This window comes from Balaenoptera borealis (assembly GCF_965194805.1).
Source record: "Balaenoptera borealis genome assembly, chromosome: 2".
In the NCBI taxonomy this organism is placed as follows: domain Eukaryota; kingdom Metazoa; phylum Chordata; class Mammalia; order Artiodactyla; family Balaenopteridae; genus Balaenoptera; species Balaenoptera borealis.
Genome location: NC_138867.1, coordinates 128,140,777 through 128,165,170, shown reverse-complemented (window position 1 = coordinate 128,165,170; position 24,394 = coordinate 128,140,777). Strand labels below are relative to the sequence as shown.

Sequence of the window (24,394 nt, the reverse complement as noted above, 5' to 3'; positions counted from 1 at the left end):
CAGGATAAACCAAAACCAAAGCACAGTACCAGCCCCCAGTCCAATCCTAATCCCAACCTAGACTTCCCACCTAGCCAGAACCCGAGCCCCAACCCGATTTCTAAATCCCAGCTGCCATCCCTGGCCCAGGCAGCCCCATCCCCAAATTCAGCCAGGCTGTAACTCATCTCCACCACAATCCTGAGACAGAACACACCAAAGGGCACTACAACCCCAGTCCCAATCTTGAATCCAGCCCCCAAACCAATATCAGCCCCCAATTCGGCTCCTGCTCCAGTCCATCACAGCCCCAACCTGAACCCCAACTCTGGTAACTCCATCGCTGGTTCAGTTCCTAAAGCCTGAGGCCCCGCCCCCAGGAGGTGCAGCCCCATTGGAGGCCGGGCATAGCCCCGCCCCTGACGGCCGCCCCTTGCAGAGAGCGGTTACGTGCGGCTGCTGGGAGAGCTGGACCCTGTACAATTCGCGGAGCTTCACCGCAGCCGGACACTGCAGGTGGTGTTCGAGGCCTACCCACCGCCCACTGTCACGTGGTTCAAGGACAACCGGACCCTGGGTGACTCCGGCGCCGGCGAGGTTGCGCTGTCTACGCGCAATGTGTCTGAGACCCGGTGAGCAGCTGCCTGTCCTCTTCATTCTTGAAGTTATTATTCTCTGCAGCCGGCAGGCAGCCCACAGCCTTAAGCTACTTGGCAAACCTATCGAGGCCCATCTTTCCTGAGAGCCTACTACATGCCAGGCGCCCTACCAGGGGCCTGTGCCAGGCACTGGGGATGCTGCATAGACCAGAACAGACAGTTCCAGCCTTCCTAGAGTTTCCTGTCTAGAGGGGAAAACGGACGCTGGTCATACGATCACCCAGATGTTTAGTTGTCCTTGTGATGGGTGGAGTCAGCAGGAAGCAGCCACGGAGAAAAAGGCAGGATGACTGGAGAAGAGGGTGCCAGGCAGGCCACTGCCACCTATGCAAGAATGGTGGCCCTGAGGCTGGAGATTAGCAGGCTGAACTGAGGTGCTGCATGTTAGGATAAAGCAGTGTCAGGCCTTTCTGAAAGGGATGAGGTGTGGACGGATGGAGATGGTGCTTCCCCTCCACCGCGCCCCCCACCCCATCCGTCCTAACCCTCCCTCTCGGCTCACTGGAGCTGCCTATGGGTGGGGATTCAAAAGTCCTGGCACTGCTGCTGATACCCATGTGACCTTGGCACTCCCCTTCCACTCCCTGGACCTTGTTTTTCTGTCTTTACAAGGAAGGTGGGGGCTGTAGGAGTTCTTCCAGCTCTGACAGCTGGGTCTCCTGGCCTGTCCTCCTCATCAGGTATGTGTCAGAACTGACACTGGTGCGGGTGAAGGTGGCTGAGGCTGGCCGCTACACCATGCGGGCCTTCCATGAGGATGCTGAAGCCCAGCTCTCCTTCCAGCTGCAGGTCAACGGTGAGGAGCCTTCCACCCTGCTTTCCTTCCTTTCCTCCCACCCCCATTCTCTCACCATTCCTCCACTGTCCATCCACCAACAGGAGGAGGAGAAGAGAGAGTCCAGGACTCAGGAGGCTGGGTTCTAGGCCAGGCTCTGACACTGAGCACTGCTGTGTGCACATCCCCTCTCTGGGCCTCAGTTTCCCCAGCTTTATGAGAAGGTCATTGGGCTAGATTGGTGTTTCCAAAACCTCAGGCATTCACATCCCAGTGGCATGATTTTTCCTTCTCACACACCATTTACACTACACTACTAATTAGATATTTATTGAGCAACTACAATATGCCAGTCCGTTCAAGGTTCTTGAGGCCCTGCCATTGTGGAGCTTGCATCCCAGCGCGGGGAAGATAAACATTCAAAAGTAGGGGGAAAAAACAGCAAACCATGTACAAGGTTAGAAGGTAACAAGTGCTGTGAAAGAAAACAAACAAACAGAAAAGCTGGGTAAGGAGGGTAGAGAGTCCTGGGGGCAGGGGAGTGAGGAGAGTTACAATTTCAAATAGCATGATCAAGATTGGCTGCATGGAGATGCCATTTGTGTGAAGACTTGAAGAAGGTGAGGGCATTAGCCAAGTGGCTATTTGGGGAAAGGGCACACCAGGCAGTGCAAAGGCAGGAGCAACGCAGAAAGCCTTGTGTAGCCAGAACAGAGTGAAGGGGCGAGCGGTGGGAGATGAGGTCAGAGCTGAGACGGGGCAGTTGAGGGCACAGGAGAGGGTAGATCGTGTAGGCCTTCCTGGGTGCTTGTATGGACTTTGGCTTTTACTGTGACTGAAATGAAGAGCCACTGCAGGATTTTGAGCAGAGAAATGACACGATTATGACTTAATGTTTTGTGAATTGACTTTCTAAAAATAAATTTATTTTGAATGAAAAGTGAACTTCTCCACTGTAGATGGAAAATCAGCATCACATGTCATAAATATAAAGCAACCACTAAAATAAACTCTGAGAAAACAAAACAGTGCTATTAAATTCTAACTCCATGTTCTTGCAGGTCCAGGGCTCTGATCCTGAGGCCTGCCCTCTCTTTGTTAAAAGGGAAGATTAGCAAATCTCAGAGAGGTGTTAAAGACAGACTAGCACCCTACTGAGATTTTCCCTTTGAAGTACCCAGAAGGGGAATCTGTCAGTTTTCACATGGTGATTCCTGGTATTTAATGTTCACCTGCAGTCTGAAGCTCCCCTCCCCCCAAGGGAGACTCGGACCAGGTCCTCCCTGAGGGCCTTTCTTACTGACTGTCTATCCTGACCTCTCCACCTCCTGGCCCGTGCCCCTCTCCCTGCAGTGCCTGTCCGTGTGCTGGAGCTGAGCGAGAGCCACCCTGCCAGCGGGGAGCAGACAGTCCGCTGTCGTGGCCGGGGCATGCCCCAGCCACACCTCAGCTGGTCTACCTGCAGCGACCTCAAAAGGTGAGCAGACCCTGGGCCAGGGTCTCCCAGGGTACCCATAGCTGACTGGAAGAACCCAATGAAGGTCATCTAGTCCAACACCTTCCTCTGGGAACACTGTTCCAGGCTAGAGCCATATCCTAGAAGATGTGGCTTCTTGGAGATGCTCGGCATGACCTAAATTGTCGCCTTTCCTTACCTTGACCCTGAGGGTCAATGGAAGGGAGTGGATTTTGCAATCCAGGTTCTCAATTCTGGGGTAGGAGCGCCCCTGCTGGTCAGTTGAGGGATCACGGGAGGAACCAGCTCAGGACCAGGCAGTGGGAAAAAGGAACTGGACACGCCCAGCTTCCTTCCACCACCACCCCGTGGCTCTACCTGCTTTTGGCCTCAGTTTTCCCACCTGCATAGGGAAGCAAGGGACTGGAAGCCGACCTGGCTGGTTCTCCGGCAGGTGTCCGCTGGAGCTGCCTCCCACGCCGCTGGGGAACAGTTCCGAGGAGGAGAGCCTGCTGGAGACGAACGTGACATACTGGGCAGAGGAGCAGGAGTTCGAGGTGGTGAGCACACTGCGCCTGCGCCGTGTGGATCAGCCGCTGTCAGTGCGCTGCACGCTGCACAACCTCCTGGGCCAAGACGTTCAGGAGGTCACCGTGGTGCCACATTGTGAGTCCTCCATCCTCCGTAGCCCCTGACGACCCCTCACCCCCACCTCAACCCTGCTGTACTTGGAACTGTGCCTGTGTGCCCACAGCAGGCTAAAGTCAGCATTCAGGGCCACGGCATTCGGGAGCATTGTGGGTGTATCTTCCCAGGCATTTGCACAGCAGCACAATATTGGCACACATGTGTACATCCACGAGTGTGTGTGTATAAACCATGACAATGAGCAGTGCTATCTTCTTTTGTATGTACACTGTATGTATGTCCTAAGCTGTGTACGCGAGCATGCCTGATCCCTGGACATGGGTGCAAACCCTGCAAGTGTAGATTTGTAAAGCATGTAATGAAGAATGCCCAATCCCCACATACACGCATAAAACTAGAGCGTGTGTCTGTAAGCATGTACACAAGCATGTTTATGGGTGTAAACCCACTGAGGGTATGTTTGTAAACCATGTACATGAGCACCGCAATCCCCGGGCAGGTATATAAACCCACGTGTGTACGTCTGTAGGCGTGTACATGCAGGTGCACAATCCCCATGCAAGTGTGCAGACGATGTACAACTCCCGTGCCCGTGTGCACACTGGCATAGTACACATCTGTGAGCGTGGAGACGCAGCACACCTTTTTGTAAAACTGTGCAACCCAGTCCCCGTACATATATGCTTGCTGTGCCATGCATGTCTGTTAGCAGGTACACATCCATGCATAACTCTTATCCGTATGAGCAGTCCCTACGGTGCCCAGATGCTTTTGCTACCTGCCAGTCCCTGTGCCTGCATGGACCTGTGTGCATGTGCTTCATTTATGCACCTATTTCCTCATGCAGTAAATAGTCACAGGATCGCAGCTTCTCACTGGAGAAGGCCCAGCCCTGCCTGTCCTACTAGTGCCTACGGTCCAGAGAGGAGGCAGACAAGGAACTAGGCAACCTCACTGTGGGGGTCAGCATTTGGGGGGAAAGCCTAAAGGGAGAAGGGGCTCCATACCCAGCTGTGGGATTCAGGAAAGTGTCCTGGTAAAAGGAAGCTTTAGGTCAATACCTGAAAGATAACTAGAGTTAGCCTGGTGAGGAATAGTGCTCTGGTCAGACGGAACAGCCTCTGTAAAAGCCCAGAGGCAAAGTGGGTTCAGAGAAATGAAAGGAATTCAACCTGGCTGGAGAACAGAGTGTATATATTTAGGGGCTGGGGGAGGAGATAAGGGGGAGGGGAGTAGTAAGGGAGGGGACTAGTAAGGGAGGGGACTACAGGAGAAGGCAGAAGCCAGTGCAAGCAGAGCTATGAAGGCTGTACAAGGTGTTTTGGACACACTTATGCCTACACTTAGGTAGGTCCATGGGCTTGTACAGGCAAATACTGCTCTACGCAGACCTGCCTCCCCCTGCCCTGTGGCGGGATGGGTGATGGGTTTGAATGCATTATCTCACCCACACTCCCACACATGCACACATATCCCTGATGAGCAAGTGGGCACCTGCAGACCAGCTCTGAGCAAAGCAGAAGTAAAACTTTTGTGTGCCACTGAGGGGGAAGCCATGTACCAGCCCACGGGGAATTTCCATGGCTGGATGGAGGCCCCTCTTTTTACTTGGAGATGACCCCCTAGAAGATGCAGGCTTCCTTCCCAGGATGGGGAACAGGAGGAGAGGAGTGATGTTGGTCTGGGTCCCTGAGGAGGAGGGACAGAGCTCTCTAGCGAGCAGAGAAGGGCAGGAGGGTGACACGGGAGGAGGGAGTGAGTTCCCAGGGGACTTCATGGGTGGCCAGAGGGGCAGAACAGGGGAGGTGAGGGTCTGGCTAGGGTGGATGTGGAGGGAGTGGGAAGGAGTGGGTATGTGCAGCAAAGAGGCTGAGGCTTTGGGGGTAGAGGAGACTCAGGGCTTGGGGGGGCACCCAGAGTTGGCCCTACTTGGTTACCCCAGTTCCCTGGCCCACACCTCGATGTACTTTACAACTACCATCACTATGGGAGAGGAAACCGGCTCCTTTCTGCAGTCTGGATGCCTCAGGCTGTGGGAGCTCAGTTATTGGGTCCATTGGCCTCTCAGTCAGGCTCTGTCCTAGCAGTGACAGCCCCAGTGAGGGTGTGGATTCAGAGGAGAGGTAAACCACAGCCCAGCTGTCAGGAGCTTGCATCCAATCTGGAGCTATGGCAGACAGGCCAGACTAACCCTGGCAAGGGCTGAAGGGATTTGGAGGCCAGTAGTGATCCAGGGGTAATTAACTGAAGGCCATGGGGTATTTATGCAAGGGGCTGGAGGTGTGGCCCAGAGGGGAGAGGCTAAGGGTCTGACATCATAGGCCAAAGGGGGATGGGGCTGGTTCCATTCTGGTCAGGATGGGCAGAGAGACATTTGTGGTGCCAGAGGTTGACTGAAGGGAGGGGAGCTGCCACATGCCCTGTTTGCTCATAAGCAGCTCTCGTCTCTGCTTCCAGCCCTACCCTTCAAGGTGGTGGTGATCTCGGCAATCCTGGCCTTGGTGGTCCTCACGATCATCTCCCTCATCATCCTCATCATGCTCTGGCAGAAGGTAAGCCCCACCCTTGCCTGATGGGTGCAGACTGGCACACCATTTTTTGCATGGACCCCCCTGCCATCCCCTATTGCTGGAGGATCGGACCATGGTCGGAGCCCAGCGTGGAGCTCAGGTGTGAAGTGATGCTGGGTGTTTGAGCTGCTTTCAACCCCAGCAGCCTGGGCAACATGGGCCTGGTCCAGGCCATCCAGGGTGCCCTGTCTCTGCTGTGCACCCCGCTTTCCATCCAGAGTCCTGCTCAGGCATCATCCCTGCCCATCGCAGCCACGGGGCATGGGACCTTCAGGGTGGACTGCACGGGCTCCAGCATTCTTCCAACTCTGACCCACAGAGACTCCCAGGATTCTACTGAAAGACATTCTAATCTTATTAATCTGTCATTTCAATGGACTGTTCTGAGATTTCACCATTCCGTGATTCCACCGTAGGATTGCAGCACCCCATGATTCTATCATTCTAAGATTCCAATCCTGTGACTCCAACATCCTATGATTTCAACACTCTTAAGGTTATATCTTTCTGAGATTCCCGCTGTGACTGATCCAGCGTGGGGAGGGGCCATCCACATCCAGTAGAATGTCCCTGCCTTGTGTTACTTTCCAGGGCTGCCTGTTCCTCTCTTCCCATCCGAGGAGCAGCCGAGGTTCTGGGAGAAGCTGGTGAGGAGGTTCTGATGAGCCTGCCCCTCAGCTGTGAGCTGCTCCTCAGCTGTCAGCTGCCCCTCAGCCGTCAGCTGCCCCTCAGCCGTCAGCTGCTCCTCAGCTGTGAGCTGCTCCTCAGCCGTCAGCTGCCCCTCAGCCGTCAGCTTCTCCTCAGCCGTCAGCTGCTCCTCAGCCACCTCCCCCTGACATCTGTTCCCATGGAGCCCATGAAGGCCTTGGCTCTATTGACAACTTGCTGTATGGCTTCAGATATGCCCCTAATCCTTTCTGGGCTTCAGGTTTTCCTGCCCCATCTGTTTCATAAGGAGCTGGACCTAGTGGTCCCCCTCTGATGATCCATCCCTCGTCTTGGTCCTGCAGAAGCCACGCTATGAGATCCGATGGAAAGTGATTGAATCTGTGAGCTCTGATGGCCATGAATACATCTACGTGGACCCTATGCAGCTGCCTTACGACTCCACCTGGGAGCTGCCGCGGGACCAGCTTGTGCTTGGTCAGCCCAGGGAGGCCTCAAGTGGCAGTCTGGGGACTTGAGGCGGGTGGGAACACTGATGTCTGAGCACGGCCTTGCCATGATTAGCTTTGAGACCTAGGGCTGACGTCTTGCCTTCTCTGGCCCTAGGGCCCCGCCCTCTGTACAGTGGCGGCAAGATGATCCCCCAGGGACCATCCAGTGTTGAGGTCCTATGATCCAATGATGGTGTGAGATGGGACCCCTTCGTGGCGAGAGAGGAAGTATTGATCGAGGGCAGGCTGAGTGCCAGGCCTGTGCTTAGTCTAGCGGGAGAGGCTGAGAGGGCGTGGAGGAGCTGTGCTCCGCTCTGTGGGGAGAAGAAGGCTTCCAGGGACTAAAGAGGGGCCAGAAAGCAGGCAGGACTTAGGCGAGACCAGGAAGGTCTGCGAAGCACTGTGATTTTAGGAGTGTCCGTCGGAGAAACACCTTAAGTCCAGGGTGGCTTGAGGGATGTCTAGCTTGACCTCAGAGAGTGTAGGGGGGTGCAGCTTCCTAGTGCGCCAGGAGCTGAGAGATCATCTCTTCCCCAGGACGCACCCTGGGCTCTGGGGCCTTTGGGCAGGTGGTGGAGGCCACGGCTCACGGCCTGAGCCATTCTCAGGCTACCATGAAAGTGGCCGTCAAGATGCTGAAATGTGAGTCCTGGGAGCCCGCCCCTCCCTTACCTCTCCCCCGCCCCCTCCCCGCACATTCAGGCACTCCCAGAGAAGGCCTCACGCTGATTTTCCGGGCACAGGAAGTGCAGTCACACCAGAGCCAGCAGCACTCCTGATTCTGCTTTGGGAAAGAGGCTCCCTCACCCTGCCCCCTCCTCCGGCAGCCTCCTCCCCTCCTCCGGGATCTTCCTCCCATCCTCTTTCCTCTTCTCCTGTGCACGGGTCCTCATCACCCTCGGCCACCTGGGTCTTACAGCACAGCCTGGGACAGAAGAGCCAGAATAGGCTCCAGTGGGGTGTCTGTGGGGCCTCAGTGACTGGACCAAGCCTGAGGGCCCCCTCTCTCCCTCAGCCACAGCCCGCAGCAGCGAGAAGCAAGCCCTCATGTCGGAGCTGAAGATCATGAGTCACCTCGGGCCCCACCTGAACGTGGTCAACCTGCTGGGGGCCTGCACTAAAGGAGGTACAACCCACCCCTAGAGGATTCTGGGGAAGTGCCAGCGGCCAAGGCCTGGCCCCTCCCCGCCCCCTCCTCAGTTTACGGACAGGACACTCCAGCTGGAGGGTCCGTGCCCACCCTGTCTAGTGCCCTCACTTCACAGAGCCAGATGGTTGTGGGATTTAGCAAGTCACCAAATCACATCACCTTCAAGACCAAAAGACTCTTTAGTTCACCAGTCCTAGCTTCCAAATCAAGGGGTTCTCTGACATTTAAAAAATTTTCACGATACATTTTATTTTATTTTTACTTATTTATTTGTTTACAATACCTTTTAAAAACTATAAAATGTGACAGCTCATGTGACACTGAAATGAGTTATAGCCCCACCTCTGGAGCCCACCAACCAGCTTGCTCACTGTGAGCTGCTTTCACTCGGATCATAGAATAAGGTCTCTCCAGCCAAATGTGTTTATTTGAAGCTCTGATTACAAGTTAGGCCACAAAAAAAAAATGTTTTCACTATTTGCAGCTGCTTATTGTGAGATTTGGGATTTTCCTCAGTATTGTGCAACAAAAACAGAATACAGAAGTACGCTGTGTACGTAGGCCAATTTATGTCTGCAATGATCACACATTTCAAAATTTTTGATTCCACCAGTATGTTTAAGCTGCCACTGATTGACTTTAAGTCAATGTATCGTGTTTGAATTTAAACAGTAACCTGGTAAACAGTTACCTTTGTTTATTTTGTATCCTGGGCTCCAGAATCAGCTTTATCAATAACAGCTAACCCTGTGCTTGCTACTTGCCAGGCACTGAGCTGAGCTGACAAAGGCATTGTCTCATGAATACTCAATGCAGCCCTTTGGGATGGGTATTACTAGCCCCATTTAATAGATGGGGAAAGTAAAGCTCAGGGAAACTAAGTGCCTTGCTCACGGTCAGGAAAGTCCAGGTTTGCCTGGCACCTAAGCCTCTTTGCTGACCCACGTGCAACCCCTCCTTAGCCTCATGGCCCTGATGGGAAGTCCCCCCCGGGGACTGTCCCTGAGCCTGTCCCTCCGCAGGGCCCATCTTCATCATCACCGAGTACTGCCGCTACGGCGACCTGGTGGACTACCTGCACCGCAACAAGCACACCTTTCTGCAGCGCTGCTCCAACAAGCGCCGCCCGCCCAGCGCTGAGCTCTACAGCAACGCCCTGCCCGTCGGGCTCCCGCTGCCCAGGTACTGGAGGGAGGGCGGGACCTGAATCTGTGGGGAGCCCTGAGGAGCACCTGCTCACTCCTTCCTTGTCCAGGACAGAAAGCTGAGGTGAGGGTGGGCAGAGCCACTCCTGGAACCAGGTTTCACTTGTTTCACCAGCCAGCCCAAGACCTGGCCCCTGGCCACCCCAGAGGTGGGCAAAACAATAACGGTGGTGATGATGGTGGCATCGGCTACCACCTACTGACTGCCCGTGGTGTGCCAGGCCCTGCGCTGAGCACTCTGGAGGCTCAGAGGGGGTGACCCCCTTGACCCCTCACCCCACCCCATCTCATCTTCTCCCGTCGTCGACAGGGGGCACCTGGGACCCTCCCGTCCCAGGCTGACCCCTCTGTAGTGCTCCACACTCTACTCCTCCCTCGCCACACCTCCCCCCTCCTCCCCACACCAGTCTCTCCAGTGCCTCCAGGGCAGCTCATCCCCTTTCTTCTTCTTCTTTTCCAAAAATAACATTTCTTTGTTCTTTTGCTAATTACAAAAGCTATAATGTTTATTGCAGAGGCAAGAGTAAGTTCAGAATAGCATTAAAAGACATTAAAACTCATCCATGTCCTCCCCAACATTTTGATTGATTTCCTTCCAGTCTTTTCTCTAACCCTAGAGACACATGTGTACATAGTCCCGCAGCTCTCGGGGGAGCTGCTGCTGCAGGCAGAGGCATTAAGGCGATTCATTGCCCACTTGCAGGGCATCGTGGCTGGACGGTGCTGTAGCGGCCACAGGAAGGCACTTGGGTACAGGCCCTTCCTGTGACCCTGGTCCTGGGGTGCTGGAATCACCCCTGGACGTAAGTTCTCTGAGGACACACCTTGGGTCCTAGGTCATCTTGGCAGACCCAGCGTCCAGCTCAGGGTGGGTCTGAGGTTGGCTGGAAGGGCTCACTACATGGTCATTCATATTGTGACAGACTGTGTGGGCATGCGAGAGTGAGGGAGAGAAGAAATGCATGAGTGACGGGGCCTTGCAGGAAGGGGAAGAGAGGGAAGAGTCTGTGCTTCTCCTTTTGTAACGCTCCTCTGCCCCCAGCCATGTGTCCCTGCCTGGGGAGAGCGATGGTGGCTACATGGACATGAGCAAAGACGAGTCGGTGGACTACGTGCCCATGCTGGACATGAAAGGGGACGTCAAATACGCAGACATCGAGTCCTCCAACTACATGGCTCCTTACGATAACTACGTCCCCTCCGGTGGGTGCGCACAGGGTCCTCACACCTATGTAGTCATGCATTCTTTTTTTTTTTATTTTTAAATTTTTTAAAATTTTTGGCTGCATTGGGTCTTCGTTGCTGCGCGCGGGCTTTCTCTAGTTGTGTCGAACGGGGGCTACTCTTCGTTGCGGTGCGCGGGCTGCTTCTCATTGCGGTGGCTTGTCTTGTTGCGGAGCACGGGCTCTAGGCGCGCGGGCTTCAGTAGCTGTGGCTCTCGGGCTCTAGAGTGCAGGCTCACGAGTTGTGGCGCACCGGCTTAGTTGCTCTGCGGCATGTGGGATCTTCCCGGACCAGGGATCGAACCCGTGTCCCCTGCATTGGCAGGCAGATTCTTAACCAGTGCGCCACCAGGGAAGTCCCATGTAGTCATACATTCTTTTCGAAACCTTTCCTCTGCCCAGCCTGGCAACAACCCTGCTAGGAAGGTGACCTTGTGCCCATTTCATAGATGCAGAAACTGAGGCTAGCCACCTGCCCAAAGCTGCTGTGTGGTGGAACCCCAATATGAACCCCCTGTTTCTGGGTCCAGAGATGTGTACACAGCCCACAGGGAGGGGAGGAGCTAGGGTGGGCGCAGGGGTGCCTGACCTGCTGGGGCCTCGGGGAAGAGTGGTCTGCAGGTGCCAGGCTGATCTAGAGTCCCTAAAGAGCAGGCAGGCCAGGCTGAGCAAAGGTGGCCCAGAGCTAAAGCCAAAAGTTTTTCTGGCCAATGAGGGCTCTGATAAAGAAGGAGAATTTAAGTTAGATATTTGGAAATTGTTTTCCTTTTGTGGGAGGCTTAGAGGATCAGGAATCTTCTCTCTGGGACATTCAGCCTCCACGAGCCAAAGGCCAGGGGTTCTCTAGCCCCAGGGAGACACAAGACAGTGGGTGTCCTTCTGCTCTTCCCTAGCTCCTGAGAGGACCTGCCGGGTGACTTTAATCAACGAGTCCCCAGTGCTTAGCTACACGGATCTTGTGGGCTTCAGCTACCAGGTGGCCAATGGCATGGAGTTCCTGGCCTCCAAGAATGTATGTGTGGTCACAGTGAGCACAGTGGGGTCCTGGGGAGGTGGGTCACCCAGCCAGCCAGGGTGCTCCCAGTACATGGCCCCGTACGGCATCCCTCTGGTGGGTGAGGATGGCAAATGCCCTCACACCTGGTGGCCCGTCACACCTGAGCAACGATGCATATTTCCCAAAGCCCCTGACACGGAGAGTCTTTCCCCACAATTGCCCCCCACGGTCTCAGCTCCCGTCTCCTCCCTCCCCAGTGCGTCCACCGAGATCTGGCAGCCAGGAATGTGCTCATCTGTGAGGGCAAACTGGTCAAGATCTGCGACTTTGGCCTGGCTCGTGACATCATGCGAGATTCGAACTACATCTCCAAAGGCAGTGTGAGTGCCTTCCACCGTCCTCATGGTTCGCGTGGCTGTGGCTCATGGGAGATCAGGACAGGGTTCTCATGGCCTGCCCTGCCCAGCGGCGTTGGGCTCTGCCTGCCTAGCCCTGTGTGCAGGGACGGGAAGGGGAGCCACTAGCAGTGCATGGGGTGGGGGTGAGACGCCGAGGCCCGTGGGGTAGGCCGGGGGCTCAGATTTGCTGGTCATGGCAGGGGCCAGGGACCAGCTGTAAAGGGTCCTGGGGAGGTTGAAGGAGCAACAGGCCAAATGTGCTGTCCCAGCAGCGATGGTGAACAGAGGAAGAAGCCCAGGTGACAGGCTAAGACAGATGAGTAGATGGCAGGCGGTATTTGGTTCAAAGGTGACCATCCTGCCTCCCACTCATGTCCCCACTTCCCGCGTAGGGACAGAACTGGAGGGACACTGGGCCCCAGAGATCTAAGGCAGCTAGGATGAGAGCTGGGTGACACCTTGGCACGTCTCTTCCTCCCCCCAGCAGGGGCCTCTCCTGGGGTCAAGAAGGGGAGCCCGTTCCATGAGAAGCCTCAGACCCTGGGGCTCTCCCTCCTGGACAGGGGTTACCATGTCCCCAGCTTGTGAGGAAAGAAACTCAGCCTCCTGATTCTCTGACCAGCACTGGGATGGGCGTGGGAGCCGTGCACCAGCAGAGATGGGACCTCAGGGACCGGGAAGTGAGAACCAGCTGGGGGTGGGAAGTGCCAGGCTTCCTCCCGGCTCCCAGGTGCAGAGTGGGGCCCGGCCCCTCGCGCTCAGCAGCCTCCGCCCTCCCGCAGACCTTCCTGCCTCTGAAGTGGATGGCCCCCGAGAGCATCTTCAACAGCCTCTACACCACCCTGAGCGACGTGTGGTCCTTTGGGATCCTGCTCTGGGAGATCTTCACCCTGGGTACACTTCCTTCTTCCTCCAGTCCACAGCCTCATGGCACAGCGTCCGCCCTGACCGCTCACACCTCCATCCCGGTGGGGCTGTGGGACGGGCTCTGGGACAGGGCTCAGGAGCTCTGCTTCTTTCTTGTTACTGTGTGACCTTGGCAAGTCTCTTGCCCTCTCTGGATTCCTTTACCTCCCCATCTCAGTAGAGACGAATTTGGACAGTGACATCAAAAAGCCTGCTTGGCTCCGGTGTTCTCTGGTTCTCTGGTTCTGGGGAGGGATGCAGTCTCTGTCCAGAGCCTATGAGGGAGCCCACATGTCCCAGTGCCAAGGCCACTGCACCCTCACCGACGCTGGGGTTGGTGTGCCTCTCCCTGTCCCATGGAAGAAGATTCTTGCCACTGTTCTGACACCCCTGAGCCTGTGTTTCTTGTCTCTGCTCCCTAACAGGTGGCACCCCGTACCCAGAGCTGCCCATGAACGAGCAGTTCTACAATGCCATCAAGAGGGGCTACCGCATGGCTCAGCCTGCCCACGCCTCTGACGAGATGTGAGTGGAGCACTTGGGAAGATACTTTGGGTGCAAACAGTAGATATCCAACTTTACCAGCTTAAGGCAAAAACAGATTTATTAGTTCAGAGATGTAGAAAAATGTAGGTATAGCTGGATCCTGTTGTTCATAAGACATCATCCACACTCTCTCGTTCTACCCTGGGGCTCTGCTCTCCTCCGCGTCAGCCTCACTTTCAGGTTGGCACCGTCCAAATGGCTACGTCCTAGCTGCTTTCACCATAGTTCCAGTGAAAGGTCCAGAGGTGACTGTCAAGGGCTCGGCTGGGGTCACCTGCCCATCCAGAAAACCAGCCACTGAGCTAAGGGGATAAAAATGCCTAATGGTCACGCCTGTGTCATGTGCTCACCAAGGTGTGATCAATCCCATGGAACCACTGAACTGAGGGTGGTGGGAGGGCTTCCCAAGGGAACATGCAGGTGCAGTAATGGAAAAACCCCTCCCCTCCTAACTCTTCATTACTCCCCTTGTTCTGGGAGGTGGCAGACCCTGAGCCAGAGACCCTGACCCCTCTGCCCCTCTCCCCAGCTATGAGATCATGCAGAAGTGCTGGGAAGAGAAGTTTGAGATTCGGCCCCCCTTCTCCCAGCTGGTGCTGCTTCTCGAGAGACTGCTGGGCGAGGGTTACAAAAAGGTATGTTGAGGCAGGGTTGGGGTGGGGAACGGAGAGTTCTGGTCCAGAAGTAGACACAAGGTACAAGGCTTTGTGTGACATGCTGGTATTTGGGGGACCATCCTTTCCCCTCTCTGGGCCTCAGTTTCTCTGTTGGTACTAATAGGGGATGGGCTGGAGCTGTGAATGTAGTTTATTTTAGCAGCATAGAGTTTTTAAAAGTGAAATCCTATGTGGAAGCTGATTGATTTAAAGTGGGGGCAGGAAGCCTCCAGCCCCCTTCATCCTGCATCCTTCCTCATGCCTTTGCACCCAGACCAAGTCCTGGGCCTCCGTCACAAGTTTGAACAACCCCAGGCGAGATGACTGCTGAGGGCCTGACCACTTGGACCCTGTGGCGGGCTCATGCAAGGCTTACGGAGCCAGCAGGGCCTTAAAACCCTCCCTGCCCAACTACCAAGCTACAGTGAGGGGGATGCACGTGTCCTCTGGCCCAGACTCAGTCCGTTCCTAAGCCCACTCCCAACCACATCTGTTTACAGCTCCAGGACCAGTGAGATGGAATGGTCTCCCTTCAGTAGCGAGGGAAACTGTGGCCCCAGCGAGGGAGGCCATGGCAGGCAGAGAGCCCGTGCCTGTCTGCCCTGAAGTGGGGGAAGAGTTAGGGTTGCGGGTGCTAGTCCGATCCCTGTCCCCTCCCTGGGTGACCCTGAGCTCATCTTGTCTGGTGAGAGGCCAGGTAGGAGAGCAGCTCAGCTGTGTGGCTTTGGGCAGTTCTTCCTCTCTGAGCACCAGGTGCCTTATTTACATGAGGCGGGAGGGGCTGGGTCAGAATCTACCCGTTGGATGATCCCTAAAGGCATTTCTGGTCTGACCCTGCCTGTGTCTCGGGTTCTTCCTGCCCTGCTGAGCAGAAATACCAGCAGGTGGATGAGGAGTTTCTGAGGAGCGACCACCCAGCCGTCCTTCGGTCCCAAGCCCGCTTGCCCGGCTTCAATGGCCTCCGATCCCCCCTGGACACCAGCTCCGTCCTCTACACTGCTGTGCAGCCCAACGAGGGTGACAACGACTATATCATCCCCCTGCCTGACCCCAAACCCGAGGTTGCTGATGAGGGACCACTGGAGGGTTCCCCGAGCCTTGCCAGGTAGCCATTCTGACCTGCAGCCCAAAGCAGTAGTGTGCATAGTGTGTGTGTGTGTGTGTCTTTGTGTGTGTGTCTGTCTGTGCCTTCGTGCCATCAGGCTTGCCTTAGAAGTAAGTTACCTAGGGTGAGTACTTATTCCTGCCACTGAATAGAAGAGAGAATTGAACTCATTTGACCTGTGATGACCTCGAGTGGAAATGGCAGGCTGGTAAGAGAAAGTGGCCTGAGACATATTTGTAAGGTAGCTGTTTTCTTTAAAGAAGCCTCCACAGGCCATCTACTCTGTCCCCTCTCTTAGGCCCTGTCCTAGCCCTAAGGAGGAAAAGAGGAAAATCTAATTCGCGTCCCCAGCACCCCATGTATTACTCTGTGGTCATCGCCAGCCCTGTGGTCTGTCCTTTAGCACCACGCCCTGAGGACCCCAGGGAGCCTGGCACAGGGAGGCAGAGGTACCTACAGAAGTTCAGGCCAGAATTCAGACTGAGGAGGAGATTCGTGCTTTTCTTTTGCCTCGGGATATAACGTTACAATATGGGGAGGGCTTTGGAGGAAGGCCAGCTGTCGCCTGGACTAGATGTTCCCCATGTGGCCAGACCCAGACCCAAAACAAGATCCACCCTATGGTGAAATGGCAGGGACCCCAAACTGGGTGCCAGCTCCATCTCTGCCGCTAGCTGCCGTGAGACCCGGCCGCACATCTTCTCTGCGAGCCTGTCTCTCCACGTGCACTTCCTAGTGCACACAGAGGACTTGGCAGGCCCTCCCCACCCTGTTTGAGAAGCTAATATTCCAAGGCTCCAAGTAGCCAATGTACAGAGGAGTTGAGCTCAGGGTTCAAACAGCTTGGGGTGTGAATGTTGGTGCTGCTCTGTGCCCTCAGACAAGCTGCTTCCCCTCTCTGAACCTCAGTTCCCTTATCTGTAAAATGAAAACAGTAAGAGTACTTCTATTTGAAGGTTGTTGTGGGGATTAAATGAGATCATTATACATTCAGGTATGCAGGAGAGAGACACTGACAGGTGAGCAATCAACTCAGTCTGCTCTGAAGCCCCAACTCCTATACTTACCCGCTGTGTGATGCAGGGCCATGATGTAACCTCTCTGAGCTGCACTTTCCTCACAGCGCCTGCCTTGCATAGTCTTTACAAGGATTCAGTGAGTTAAAATGTGTAAGGTGCATGCTGCAAGGGTGGATAGATAGAAAGCTCTACGTTAATGCTGTTATTATTTCACTGTGGTTCCCTCCCAGCCTCTCACTCACTTGCCTTCCACCTCTAGCTCTGCCCTGAATGAAGTCAACACCTCCTCTACCATCTCCTGTGACAGCCCCCTGGAACCCCAAGAGGAACCAGAGCCAGAGCCCCAGCCTGAGTCCCAGGTGGAGCCAGAGCCCAAGCGGCCGCCGGATTCCAGCTGCCCTGGGCCTCGGGCCGAGGCGGAGGACAGCTTCCTGTAGGGGCTGGCCCCCACCCTGCCCTACCCGAAGCTCCCCCTCTACCTCCCAGCACCCTGCGCCTCCTGGCCTGGCCCAGCCTCCCAACAGCCAGGCTGTTCCCATCAGCTGTCCCCTCTGGAAAGCTTTTGCCCCTGGCACATCACACCCCAACCCCTGGGGCTGGCTTAGGAGGTAAGAGAACTGTAGGGACCATGACCAGTCCTCTGCCTCTGGAGAGCGCATGTGACTCTGAGCCAGGTTTCTCCCAGGGGACTCAGTTTCCCCATCTGTAAGATGGGAAAGGTGGGCTTGGCAACCCACAATCTGGGATTCTCACCCTGGCTGACAGATGTGGAGGCTGGAATCCCTGAGGAGATGCTCAAGGTTCATGAGGTGGTAGGTTAACTTTTTTTCTGTTCAGCCAGCTGCCCCTCAAGGAGCTGCAGCTCTCTCCTTGCACTTTTTCCTGCCCAAGAGCTGGGGAAGGGACCCTAGTGTCTCTGGCTCCTGGCTGAGCTAGGGCCTGGCCTTGGACAGTGTTGCCTCATCCAGGAGCCACCTCCCCTCAATGCCAGTCTTTGCTTTCCCAGGCCCAAGCTGGTCTGGGGCCTTCCAAGCTTAATTAATGCTGGGGGCTGAGCCAAGGACAGGACACCCTGGCCTGTAGCCCCTGCCCCAGGCACTCGGGGTACACCTCCCCATAACATGCCTGTGTCTGTGTCTTCCTGGCCCCATGGATCCAGGGGTCTTTTTCCTCATCACTGCCAGTCTTACTCCACTCACCAGAGTCTCCAGGGCCAGATGGGCCCCACGTCTGTGACGAGTGTGTTGACGTGCCTGCAAGAGGTGTCCACACGTGTGGACCAATGTGGCATTGGACCCGCTAAGAGACCTTGGAGGAATCCCTCGCCCTCTGTTTTCCCTGTTGAAAAATGAGCAGGTTGGACTCATTGACTTCTGGTGCCCTGCCAGCACTAACCTTCTAGAATATTCCAGGGGTTGCACACTTGCCCAGATGAAGCAAAGATAAACCCTCCAAACCTCTATCCCGGGTTAGTTGGGGTCTGGGGAGGTTCCAGACTACACATCACACTCCGGGCATTCAGGAACTGTGCCCCTTCCCCAGGCCCCTGGCAAGTCCCCAAAGGCCAGCTGCCCAGGCCTTGACTCTGAGTGACAGCCAGTGTCCTGGAAAGCCCCCAGAAGCTGCCCCAGGGACATGGGGAGACCGTGAGACCCCTTTCAGCACCCACATGACCTCTGGAGCTATTCTGGGCAAAGGAGGCCGAGACGGCAAGTCAGACCACCTGACACAGCCCACCACTCCAGAGCCTGCTGTCCAGGTCTGTGCCGCAGGCCTAGAGGACAGCGAAAGGACAAGAAACCTTGGATGGGGGACCTGAGGAAGGGGCGCAAGAGGTGGGTACTTTGGGGGGTGTCTTCCCACCTGCCAGCTGCCCCACCCTGAGGCAGGAACCGTAGAACATGGCTTTGTCTGCCCGGGGACGCTCACCTCACTGTGTCTGCCAGCCCAGTGGGCACTGGAGGGGTCTGGGCCGTGAGGGCTGTGGCCAAGACTGCTGACGGGGGAAGGGCTGGACGGAGGGTGAGGGAAGGTCAGCGCCTCTGGGCACCAGCCCCCTGTGTTGGTTGGCACCTCCCCGCCCCAGGACCCACGAAGCCTGGTCAAGGAGAGGGCGTGGGTTCTCACTACGGTACCAAAGATGTAATCACCTAGGTTTACAAGTATTTTTAGGACTCACATTAACTCACATTTATACAACAGAAGTGCTATTTTGTATGCCATCAACTTTTCTTCTCTGTGTACTTTTTTTTTTTTAAGAGAAAGATTTTAATATTAAACCTGGTGCTTCTCACCCACAGACCTTGTGGTGTCTCGCAGGTTTGGATCCCTGGGCCCGGGAGGTGGCCAGAGTGGGGTAGGGCAGCCGGGCTCGCCCAGATGTAGGATCCCTGCACAGGGCCCTTCAGCTCAAGTCTTGCTTCCATCTGTGAGACGGGGGTCTTCACACTCCCCCCAGCTCCTCGCTGGTAGCCGGGTGACCTGGACCTCAGGCTTTGGTTTTCCAAGTTGTGAAAGGAGAATGCTCTTCCGGCTCTGCAGTGCCTGGTTCTGGGTTGGGAGCCTGCGCTCCCCTGCCAGCCCCACTCCGCCCCACCATGTGCTTTGGCTTTGGCCGTTAAGCCAGGCCACCCCCCTCCCTCCCTCCGCTCTGCCCATGGGCCCAGATTGAGGCTGGTGTGGCCCATGAGAGGCATCCGCTAAAGCCCAGATCCCAGGCCCCGGTGAGTAGTGGTCGTGTCTCAGGTAGGAGCAGGGCAGATGGACAGAGCGCCCAAGGGGTCCAGAGAGCCGGAAGAATGGGGAGAGAGGGTGAAGGAGAGGGAGGAAGAGGAAGGGAGGAAGACGCGGGGTGAGAGCCACCAGGACAAGGCCAGGGGAGGGAAAGGCGGCCCGGCTGGGTCTCTGAGAGCAAAGTCTAGCCAGGCTGGGAGAGGGGTGCGGACCGGCCCCCCACGGCTGCAGCAGCTCGGTGGCGTGGGGCTGGCACGAACCAGGCATCTTGGTGTCTGCTGGCTGGCTCGGTACTGGACGTCGGCTCCACTGCCCAGCGCAGGCCTGGGAGACCTGGCAGCAGTAGGGGGCCAGGGCAAGAGAGCTGCCAGGGGCAAAGGGCAGAGTGCACAGGTCCTGGACCCAGCCTGGGGCTTCCTGGCCCTCCCACCTGAGCCCTTTGGGAGGGGTCACCTGAGATGGAACCAGGTTTCGGCTTGAGATCTGTCACACCTCACTACGTGACCTTGGCCGTTCCCTGCTCACTCTGAACTGGGGAAGGGGCCTCTCAGTCTGTTTCTGGGGACAGGCACCTGGTTTTGGAACCACAGGGCTCCCTGGACCGCCTCCAGAAGTCTGGGGCCGTGGCTGCCAGTGGGGAGAGGAACAGAGACGTGGGGCAGCTCTGACTCACGGGCCCAGCCGCCAACTCAGGGGCGGTTGAGCCACCCCCAGGGAAACCCCGCCTGCTGCAGGGCCCACCCTCCTGGGGGTCCTGGCCTTAGAGCCCGTGACCCTGTCTCTCCTGGCTGTGGTAGGAGATGAATAAGCCATACCCAGATCTGCCCTGTAAAGAGAGTAAACAACCACATTCCAGATGCGGATTATCCTCGCCCGTGGGAGAAGTCTCCATCTGGAGGTCAGGGGACCTCGGCTCCCTCCATCTCAGGCCTGCTCCTTATGGGGCCTTGGGTGGATTATTCGGCCTCAGGCCTCCATTTCCCCAGAGGTAAATGGAGCTAATGATGCCACAAAGGGATGAAGGAGGATAGAGCGCTGGTGCTCACTTGCTGAACAGTTACTCTGTGCCAGGCCTGTCCTGTTGCTGCACACATTTTCTCATTCGCCCTTACATCCACCCTGTGAACCAGGGGCTACTATTGTCCCCATATTACAAAGGGGACACCAGTTCAGGGGGGGTTGAAGTGGCTTGCCCAAGGTCATCTGGTCGGTGTGGCACGGAGGGGATAGGAGCCTGGGCCTGGCCGACCCCCAGGTCAGCCCTAGGGGAGGCGAAGCCCAGGCCGGGTAGCAGGGCAGGTGAGTGGGGAAGCCTGGGTCCCAGCCCCGGTCTCCTGACTCCAGACCTCTGGGTCTGTGGGTCCCCAGGAGAAAACACTGGGGGAGAGGAGAGAGCTAAGTGAGTCTGAGGGCTAAGTGAACATAATAAACAAGTGTCTGGTGGGGGGCTTGGAAACCACAGGCCCCTGTGCAGAGGGGTGCGGGAGCTGGAGGACGGGGGAAACGTAGGTCAACCTCTGCGGGCTCCCGCCACTCAGGCGGGCCCACGGGAACGGGTGAGCTGGAATTTTCCTCCCAGACGATGAGCCACTTGACTACACAATTCTTCCGCCACCCTGTTCACAGCCAGCGTCCTTGTTCCTGGAAAAAGAGGGAAAGACTGAAAGCTTTTGCTGAGGGGCCCTGACCCTCAGCTGGTGAGGGGCCCCACGACCGCCATTAATGCCCCTTCTTTGAATTAGAGCACTGTCTCCACAAGGCCTCTTCTATTTCAGTTTCTCATTCAGCTTCATAGTCATTTAGAATTACTTCTATAAAAGCATTTATATAATATATGCCTACACTAAAAAGTATCTATTACCAAATATGCAATATAGAAAGAGACCCTTGAGACCCTGGCTCTGTCCCGGTCCCTCACCATTTACAGTGGGTTCCTATCGGTGGACCCATGTGATGTTGACAGTACAGCCAGGAGACATGCCAAGGGAAGATCCAGATGAGGAAGCTGAGGCTCAGAGCCATGAAGTGCTGGCCCGAGGTCACACACAGGGAGGCTCATGCCTGCCGGTCTGGTGTCCTTGCCACTGCCTTTCTCAGGGAGTCTCTGAGTCCAGTTCCTGGATGCAGAGTGGGCAGCCGGCTGAGCCTTGGGGTCAGGGTGCTGACCGTCCACTCGGGGTGAGGCTCCTGGAATTCCCTGGGTAGGCTCCTCCTTGGAGGGGGCTTCTGGGGCTTCTCTGGGCTGTGATGGGTTCCCACAGCTCAGAATACCATCTGCCATGACCTGCCATGACTTTTGGGGCCTGATGAAGGGGGCCCAGCCTGGGGCAGGGGGTGGCCCTTCTCAGGATCCAGCAGGGACTCAGGGACATCACAGAAGCCAGACTATCTCTCTGTGGTCCCCCTCCCACTGGCTCAGCCCCTGCCCTTCTCTCTGGTCCCCCTTTGGCATGCTTGTCTGCCCTCTCCAACAGCTCCCTATGCCTCCACCCCCCCTGCTTAGGGCTCCTTTCCTCCTAACAAGGTTGGGGCAGTTCCAGTCTCTTTCTGGTTTGGGGTTTTGTGGGTAATCACTGCAAGGAACTAGAAAGTCACAAATACAGGGAAGTAACAAAGCTTCTGGAAAATCACAGAATTCTCAGAGTGGTTGTTCCCCTTCTGAAGGGACAAGACGGCAGCTTCCACGCCTGAAAGTTTTTCTTCTTCGTTACTGATCTTCTTGAAGCATACTATGACCTTGGCTCTCCTTTGCTCAAACACCTTTGATGGCTCCCCACAGCCCAACAAACAAAGTCCAGACGTCCTCATGTGGTCTTCAAGGCCCTCCCTGACCCGGCTCCCACCTCTCCTGCTCCCTCTCCCACATCTGCCCTCAAGGCCCGTCTACCCCTGTGTGGCCACGAGCTGTCCAACCTTCCAACCGTGCACAAGGCTTCCCTCTTCTCCACATCCTTACCAACACCTATCGCTTGTCTTTTTGATGATGGCCATTCGAACAGGTGTGAGGTGACGCCTCATTGTGGTTTTGATTTGATTTCTTGATGATTAGTGATGTGCATCTTTTCATGTGCCTGTTGGCCATGTGTAGATCTGCTTTGCAAAAATGTCTATTCAGTTCCTCTGTCCATGTTGTAATTGGATTTTTTTTTTTTTGCTATTGAGTTGTATGTGTTACTTATATTTTAGATATTAACCCCTTATCAGATATATAATTTGCCAATATTTTCTCCCACTTCATAGGTTACCTTTTCATTTTGTTAGCTTTTGCTGTGTAGAAGCCCCACCTCTGCATCTCTGTTGGCGCTGTGCTTAGCACCTAGGACTCCCAGCCCTCTATGACTGAAAGGCAAAGTCTTGCTCTAACTTCCAGCCCAGCCCAAAGCCACCTCCTCCAAGAAGCCTTCCTAATACTCAGCTGGAAGTGGATTCTTTTCCCAGTCCTTTGCTTGTGCCTCTGATGGGCCCTCATGTTTTTTTGACACCCTCAGTCCCCTGATGTCCTATGTGCTCTCTCACCTCCAAGCCTTTACCATGCTGTCTCTCCTTCCTAGAATTGTCCCTACTCCTCCCTGCACCTCTCCCCAACTCCTTCTCAGTTTAGGCAGACTCTTCCTTGTCTTCAGTGCTCCCAGGATGTCCTGCAACTCCGCTGATGTCCTAGTTCATCTTCACCACCAGGCTGTGAGCTCCAAAGGGGAGGGACCATGCCTGCCATGTTCAGCACTGTCCCTAAGGCCAAGCAGAGAGTCAACACTTGATAAATATTTGTTGAATGCACTTCACCTGCATTACTGTCTCACTGGATCTGAGTTAGTAACCCTTCCCCTGTTTTACAGATGAAAAAAACAGAGAGGCCAGGGACCTGGCTGTGGTCACACAGCTATGAGTGGGGAATGTGATTCCCAGTCTGTCTGGCTCCAAAAACCAAGCCAGTCCCCTCTACCCTTGACCTTCCTGAGAGCCCCAGCCATTGCTGAAGGCAGGTGGTTAAAAACATGGTCTCTGGGGCTGAGTTCCTGAGTTCAAATCCAGCTCTGCCACTTATCAGCTGTGTGACCCTGGGCAGAACACATCTCTGAGCCTGTCTTTCCTCATCTATAACATGGAATAATTATAGCTATCCCCTTAGGCGATTGTGAGGATCATATGAGATGACCTGTACAAAGAGTTTAGTCTAGAGATTGGCACAAAGAAAGTGCCCAATGGACAGGGGGGGGGACTCAAGACAGGCCCTCCTTATGTAACCACTTCACTGCAATTACTAATGACACCCCTTTTGGTCTCAAAGTTCCCCATTTGGATGATAAATCATAGCAATATAGACTGATGTCAGTATTATCACCTGCATTATAGTACCACCACTTAGGACAGGGAGGGCCCTGGAGGCAGGAAACTGCCCTGAGCCTTCTCCTTCCTGGGCCCAGAACAGGGCCTGGCACGTGAAGTAGTCACCAAATGGATTGGTTTCTGAGAGTGGAGGACTACTTTTACTCTCTGTTCGTTTGTTTATACATTTACTCATTTATTCATGTATCCGGCACTGACTGAGCTCCCACCATCTGCCAGGCGTGGGCCAAGGGCGGAGGGTGTAAAGGAGACCAGGAGAGATGCAGGGCCTGCCAGGGAGCTGCGATGGGGGTGGAGGGTGTCAGGACCACGTTATACCAATAGCCTCCCTCACTGAGAACATCCTGACACTGAGAAGTGCTGTGACCTCAGGGGGCCAGTGGGAGTATAAGACAGACAAAGGGAGGAAGGGTGAGCACAGTCCAGACAGAAGCAGGAGCACATCGAGCAGTAAGAAGGAGCATGGCGAGTTCTGGAGCTGAAAGCTCGGGGCTCAGTACAATGGGGAGAACGAGTAGAGAGGGCGGAGGATCTGAGGTCAGATGTGGGCAGGTCGCAAAGGCTCCTGTAAGCTCAGCTAGAGTGTGGACTTGATCTGCCCTGCTGGGCTGGAGTAGTAGATGGGAACAAATACCCCATGGTAGCCTAAACCAGATACTAGAACTCATTTCATCCTCAGTCCTAGAGGGAGGTGCAGTAGAAACTCTCTGGCCTGGGGTCGAAGCAGAACTGGTAGCCAAGCGTCCCGATGGTGGGTCCCTGGCTCCTGGCTTGGGCCCCTCCTCTCCCTGGTGGGGAAACTGCTTGCATCCCAGGGCATGGGCTGGGGCTGGGGTTGAGTGGTCAGGAGAGTGGGGGCTGAGCT

At 55.5% G+C, this 24,394-nt stretch overlaps 1 protein-coding gene across 5 annotated transcripts in view; it reads left to right on the top strand.

The window, feature by feature from the left end:
• PDGFRB (platelet derived growth factor receptor beta) overlaps positions 1-18,748 on the top strand; it is a gene marked incomplete at its 5' end in the record, with an annotated part of 39,017 nt that extends 20,269 nt beyond the window's left edge. For all 5 annotated transcript variants that reach the window (XM_082381451.1, XM_082381448.1, XM_082381449.1 and 2 more), the window contains 17 exons: positions 419-611; positions 1,319-1,434; positions 2,767-2,890; positions 3,324-3,535; positions 5,975-6,069; positions 7,098-7,230; positions 7,782-7,886; positions 8,260-8,370; positions 9,417-9,576; positions 10,642-10,802; positions 11,716-11,834; positions 12,077-12,199; positions 13,000-13,111; positions 13,549-13,648; positions 14,199-14,304; positions 15,198-15,430; positions 16,709-18,748. In XM_082381451.1, coding sequence (XP_082237577.1) covers positions 419-611; positions 1,319-1,434; positions 2,767-2,890; positions 3,324-3,535; positions 5,975-6,069; positions 7,098-7,230; positions 7,782-7,886; positions 8,260-8,370; positions 9,417-9,576; positions 10,642-10,802; positions 11,716-11,834; positions 12,077-12,199; positions 13,000-13,111; positions 13,549-13,648; positions 14,199-14,304; positions 15,198-15,430; positions 16,709-16,886 — 2,381 coding nt within the window. In that variant the 3' untranslated portion in view covers positions 16,887-18,748. The remainder of the gene's footprint in view (positions 1-418; positions 612-1,318; positions 1,435-2,766; positions 2,891-3,323; positions 3,536-5,974; positions 6,070-7,097; positions 7,231-7,781; positions 7,887-8,259; positions 8,371-9,416; positions 9,577-10,641; positions 10,803-11,715; positions 11,835-12,076; positions 12,200-12,999; positions 13,112-13,548; positions 13,649-14,198; positions 14,305-15,197; positions 15,431-16,708) is intronic.
• Positions 18,749-24,394: the final 5,646 nt, after the last annotated feature.